General features: G+C 38.7%; 1 protein-coding gene across 1 annotated transcript in view; it reads right to left on the minus strand.

Moving 5' to 3' along the window:
* The window catches only part of LOC119589266 (ubiquitin carboxyl-terminal hydrolase 24-like), a 33,335-nt gene that overhangs the window by 1,356 nt on the left and 31,326 nt on the right, over positions 1–653 (minus strand). The window contains exons 43-44 of the mRNA XM_037937884.1: positions 504–594; positions 79–326 (exon numbers count right to left, since the gene is read on the minus strand). Of these exons, the coding sequence (XP_037793812.1) occupies positions 79–326; positions 504–594 (339 nt within the window). The remainder of the gene's footprint in view (positions 1–78; positions 327–503; positions 595–653) is intronic.

Here is a 653-nt window from a genome sequence, read left to right on the forward strand (position 1 = left end):
CAGAATAGCTTCACAGCTCATCTCTAGTCGATTTACCCTCCCAGTCCACGTTTTACCTTATTATTCACATCATCTCACCTGAGCACTTGTGGTTCGTTGGAAATTTTTCGTATTCGAGTCTTCATTGCTGAGACCGGTGGCAGCAGACAAAGTGGCCGAGTGATCGTCCATCCTCCCCCGCAACCACTCGACAGCCCACTGCCAGCGGGTTTGCGTACTAGTCAAGTGGTCTCGAGCCAGAGGACATTTGGCTGAGAGTGTCACAACAAGCTTGATGCACTGATAAGCCCTTCTGCTGTCGTGGTCTTTGTTGTTGCCAATCATGTCTGCATCGTAAAAAGATAATTATAAAAATGTAAAATTAAAATAAATTCACAAATAAAAAATATATAAATAAATAAAAAAGGAACAAAAGATTACATAACACAATAATTCACAGAACCAATGACAAATATACAATTATAAAATATATTATTGACAATCATATGAACAGCATAACTTACCTAATAGACCCATAATGTTTTCGGTATCTGCACTTGCAAAGCCTTCTAGAACTGCAGTTGTGCGACTAGATTGCAGGGAATCACTAATTTGCTGGAAATGATAAGCTATATTACAATTCCTTCTTCCATGGTATTGTTGCAATAAAATGC

Source organism: Penaeus monodon, chromosome 25 (genome assembly GCF_015228065.2).
Source record: "Penaeus monodon isolate SGIC_2016 chromosome 25, NSTDA_Pmon_1, whole genome shotgun sequence".
NCBI lineage: Eukaryota > Metazoa > Arthropoda > Malacostraca > Decapoda > Penaeidae > Penaeus > Penaeus monodon.